Source organism: Arachis ipaensis, chromosome B07 (genome assembly GCF_000816755.2).
Source record: "Arachis ipaensis cultivar K30076 chromosome B07, Araip1.1, whole genome shotgun sequence".
Lineage (NCBI taxonomy): Eukaryota > Viridiplantae > Streptophyta > Magnoliopsida > Fabales > Fabaceae > Arachis > Arachis ipaensis.
Window position 1 is genome coordinate 2,679,908 of NC_029791.2, and position 4,459 is coordinate 2,684,366.

Consider the following 4,459-nt stretch of genomic DNA (forward strand, 5'->3'; position numbering starts at 1 on the left):
AACAGCAGATCTATAGGCTTACAAAAGAAAAACGACGGCGTTTGGTTTGAGTAAGAGAGAATCAGAGGAAGAACAGAGAAAGAGTGATACAGTGTGTGTGCGTCAGAGTCAGCAAGCTCCAACACCCAGAAATGGAGTCGCCGCCATTCCATTTCTACTCTGCTTCGCGACCCACCATCTCTCTCCCTTCATATTCTTCTTCTTCATTCCTTTTTCTTCATAAAAATCCTTCATTCATAAAAACCTCACGTTCCACCAACGTCAGCTACTCAAGAAGCTTCTCTGTTCGTGCTTCTTCTTCTTCTACCAGTGATTCTGGTCTGCTCTCTCTCTTTTCATGGATACCCTTTTTGAGATTTATGTAAAATTTTCAATTTTTATTATCATTACCGTTCTGACTTTTGTTCTGTGGTGCAGTGGTGACTCTGCTTGATTATGGGGCTGGCAATGTTCGAAGTGTTAGGAATGCTATCAAGCACCTTGGTTTTGATATCAAAGATGTAAAATTTTTATGCCATTTCTTAATGGGGTTGCTTTCAGAAGAGGAAAAAAAAAGATAACTTTTTGTTGTTGTTAATGTTAGGTGCAAACTCCAGAAGACATTTTGAATGCAAGCCGGCTTATATTTCCTGGTGTTGGAGCATTCGGCAATGCCATGGATGTCTTGAACAAGACAGGGTATTGTTTTCTCTGTTCCTTTTATTTTAATTTTGTTATATTTTGTCTGATCAAGTAGTATGATTCTACTATGCTTGTAGCTGGATTGATTGTTTGCTAGTTAAAGTAGTTGAATTCTGTGGTAACAATTTGGTTATTCATTGTCTTCTGTTGGATTAAGAATTTAAGTTTGTCTGCATTAGCACCATGAGCTAACTGCCTATGCAAAAAGAAGTTATGTAGTGGGGTTTACAGATGAAATGATGAACTAATTCCTAAGAGGATGAGGTTAAAGATTTTGAGGGTATACAAGTAGGAAATACGGAAACTCCCAAATTTGGAATTAGCTTAGATTTTTAGCGCTTGCACCCTAAAGTCTATCTTCTCATTTAGGTCAAAATTTCCAAATTTTCTTTCTAGTGTCAACCATCAACTGATAACATGTTTCTGCAGAATGGCTGAAGCACTGTGTGCATATATCGAAAAGGATCGCCCATTTTTAGGGATTTGTCTTGGACTTCAACTACTTTTTGAATCCAGTGAGGAGAATGGACCAGGTCAGCTATAAATCTCTCAGTTGATTTTTTGTTTTTAATTTTAATGTGGTCTGATCATAAAAGGAGAGAATTATGGGAGGCAATGTTAATAGATATTACACAGAAAGCTAGCTTTCTGGATACTGCAAAAGGCAATTTGCCTTTATTTTCAATAATCTTAGTGAAATAGGGAACTGACAACTCTACGTGTGACTCAGTAAAGGGTCTTGGCCTGATCCCTGGAACTGTTGGGCGATTTGATTCATCAAATGGTTTTAGAGTCCCGCATATTGGCTGGAATGCTTTACACATTACAAAGGACTCGGGAATTTTGGATGATGTTGGAAAACGCCATGTATATTTTGTGCACTCTTACCGTGCCATGCCTGTATGTTATGCTTTCCTTTACAATCTCCATTTCATGATTTTCGACTATTACTTATTGGTGGGGGAAAAAGAAAGAAAAGAAAAGGAACAAAAAGAAGATTTGTGAGTGTTTTAAGTAAACACAGTTATCTTATTCTGTTTCAGTCTGATAACAACAAAGAATGGGTCTCCTCCACCTGCAACTATGGTGATACATTTATAGCATCTATTAGACGAGGAAATGTGCATGCAGTTCAATTCCATCCAGAAAAGAGTGGAGGTAAGTTTTATCTAGTATTTTTTGATCTTCTAGTCTTCAGCTGCTCTTTGTGAAGTTTTTAGTATACTATATGCATTAATATTCTTTCGGGGAAAATAGAGTAGTCATGTTTGTGGCGCGTGTGTGTGTGTGTGTTTCTAGCAATCTTTTGTTGGAATTAGAAGAGTATTGTTTTTAAAATTTATGGGGGAAAAATTCTAAACATTTTCCATTGGAATTTTTTCATGAGCTGTCTTAATTCTCTACTAATTCCTCAAAATGAATTTTCAGATGTTGGTCTTTCTATTTTGAGGAGATTTTTGTATCCAAAGTCGCAAATGACAAAGGTGACCTTCGTACAACTCTTGATACTCATTTTTTGTATCTGTTAATACTGTTATTGTGACCTATGGTAAGCTAATCATTTATAATATTCATTTGAAGTCAGAAGCCTGGTGAAGGGAAAGCCTCAAAACTTGCACAAAGGGTAATTTCATGAAAATTCTTTTCAAGTATGTTTTTGCTTGGGTGTCATTTGTTATTTTGGTTTGCTAACAAATCATTGCCTTGTTAAGGTGATTGCTTGTCTCGATGTGAGGGCAAATGATAAGGGAGACCTTGTTGTAACCAAAGGAGACCAGTATGATGTAAGAGAAAACACAAATGAGAAGGAGGTATGCTAGATAATATACATTTTCTAATAATTGTTATAACTTATGACATTGTTTCTATATAATTCATAAAAAAGAAAACCAGTTATAAACTTCAATCAATTATTCAAATAATCTATTTATTGTGCTGACGCAAAGACACGGCTAATTGTTGGCCTTTCATTGAATTGCTTATGAGTATAGTCTTGAAGTCAAACCTCTTGCGTAGTTGTATATCTGTTTCTTTTCTTGGTATATCTATATTTGAGATAGGAGCATAACTTGTGCGTCATTCTAAACAAAAAAGATAGGAGCATCTTCTACAAAATCAATTCAAGTGCTCTTAAATTTTCTGCAGTCAGCATCTGGATTTTCTTCTCATTTGGGAATAAGATTATTTTCATTACCTAACAACGATCTTTGTAATATTAGGTGAGGAATCTTGGAAAGCCAGTTGAGCTTGCTAGACAGTACTATTTAGATGGTGCTGATGAGGTATGCCTTTTACCTTTCCATTCAATACACGTATTATGAAGAATTTTGTTTCTAATTGAATCCCTCCCTCACCCTTTAATTGCAGGTTAGCTTCCTAAATATTACTGGTTTTCGTGACTTCCCTCTTGGCGAAAAATGAAATTTTTCAATGAGTTTGTTTCAAATTGTAGTTTATCCAACATCCACAATGTATTTTCATGCTTGTCATGCTTCATAGGTATTGAAATACACATCAGAAAATGTTTTTGTACCCTTGACAGTTGGGGGTGGGATTAGAGATTTTACAGATGCGAATGGCAGGTATGTTTAGTAGTCAATATGGTGTTTATACTTTCGAGTTTCAAGCTATAGATTTCCTTTTGATTTTAAATTATCAATTAAGATTTTCATCATAATAATTGTTCTCTTAGGCACTACACTAGTTTGCAAGTTGCTTCAGAATATTTTAGGTCCGGAGCTGATAAGATATCCATTGGAAGTGACGCAGTTTATGCTGCAGAAGAATATCTGAGAACTGGAGTATGGAATTCAACCCATTAATTTTTTCTAATAATATGTGCTTACACACTTACACACGCGCACACAGACATTGATAGTTTGCGTTGACCTCTTATATGGTGTTTGTGGTCTTTTAGGTGAAAACTGGAAAGACCAGCTTAGAGCAGATTTCCAGAGTTTACGGAAATCAGGTAAGTCAACATCTGGTAGTTGATATATGCATGTCTTACATTCTCTTTTGATCTCATCCTTGTAAGATAACGAGTTCTTCTCTTTATTGTAGGTATGATAGATTAAGAACCTTTTGCCAAAGTGATATTCCTCAGTGAGTGAGTATGATGCATGTATAGAGATAATTGGGTATAATGTAATGGTCAATTTTCACCGTGCAGGCAGTGGTGGTTAGTATCGATCCTCGTAGGGTGTATGTAAAGAATCCCACAGATGTTCAGTTCAAGACTATAAGGGTGTCAAATCGAGGTAAACATTCTTTTTCCCTCCTATTTTCTATTTTGTGATGTACATCTCTGATCTTCTATATACATCCATAATCTCAGAAACATCCATCTTATAGTGAAGAGATATTAAGTGTTTGAATCCCTTTTTATGTTGATTTTAGGTCCAAATGGAGAGGAATATGCCTGGTATCAGTGTACAGTAAGCCTTGTTATCTCATTTAATATTTCCGGTTTTTTTTCTCAATAAATGATATTCGCTTTGAATTATTAAACTTGTTGAGTAAACTAGCCATCTTGTCATGAGATTGTAATTTATAGAGATCTTGAAACATCATTAAAGGGAAAGAATGTTGATGAAATCATTTGATTTTTTCATCCCAAGGTATCATTGTCCTCCTCGTTCTTAATACTTACTTTTGTTTGTGCAAAGGTAAATGGAGGGCGAGAAGGCCGGCCGATAGGTGCTTATGAGTTAGCGAAAGCAGTTGAAGAACTTGGTGCCGGAGAAATACTACTCAACTGCATAGACTGTGATGGTAA

The 4,459-nt window shown here is 35.8% G+C and overlaps 1 protein-coding gene across 1 annotated transcript in view; it reads left to right on the forward strand.

Annotated features, from left to right (window-relative positions):
• Positions 36 to 4,459, forward strand: part of LOC107608757 (imidazole glycerol phosphate synthase hisHF, chloroplastic) — a 5,324-nt gene continuing 900 nt past the window's right edge. Inside the window, 17 exon segments of the mRNA XM_016310482.2 lie at positions 36 to 318; positions 418 to 500; positions 584 to 678; positions 1,111 to 1,214; positions 1,412 to 1,581; positions 1,725 to 1,839; positions 2,110 to 2,165; positions 2,267 to 2,305; positions 2,394 to 2,492; positions 2,901 to 2,963; positions 3,049 to 3,132; positions 3,181 to 3,263; positions 3,374 to 3,482; positions 3,599 to 3,652; positions 3,854 to 3,941; positions 4,081 to 4,118; positions 4,350 to 4,455. Of these exon segments, the coding sequence (XP_016165968.1) occupies positions 132 to 318; positions 418 to 500; positions 584 to 678; positions 1,111 to 1,214; positions 1,412 to 1,581; positions 1,725 to 1,839; positions 2,110 to 2,165; positions 2,267 to 2,305; positions 2,394 to 2,492; positions 2,901 to 2,963; positions 3,049 to 3,132; positions 3,181 to 3,263; positions 3,374 to 3,482; positions 3,599 to 3,652; positions 3,854 to 3,941; positions 4,081 to 4,118; positions 4,350 to 4,455 (1,573 nt within the window). The 5' untranslated portion in view covers positions 36 to 131.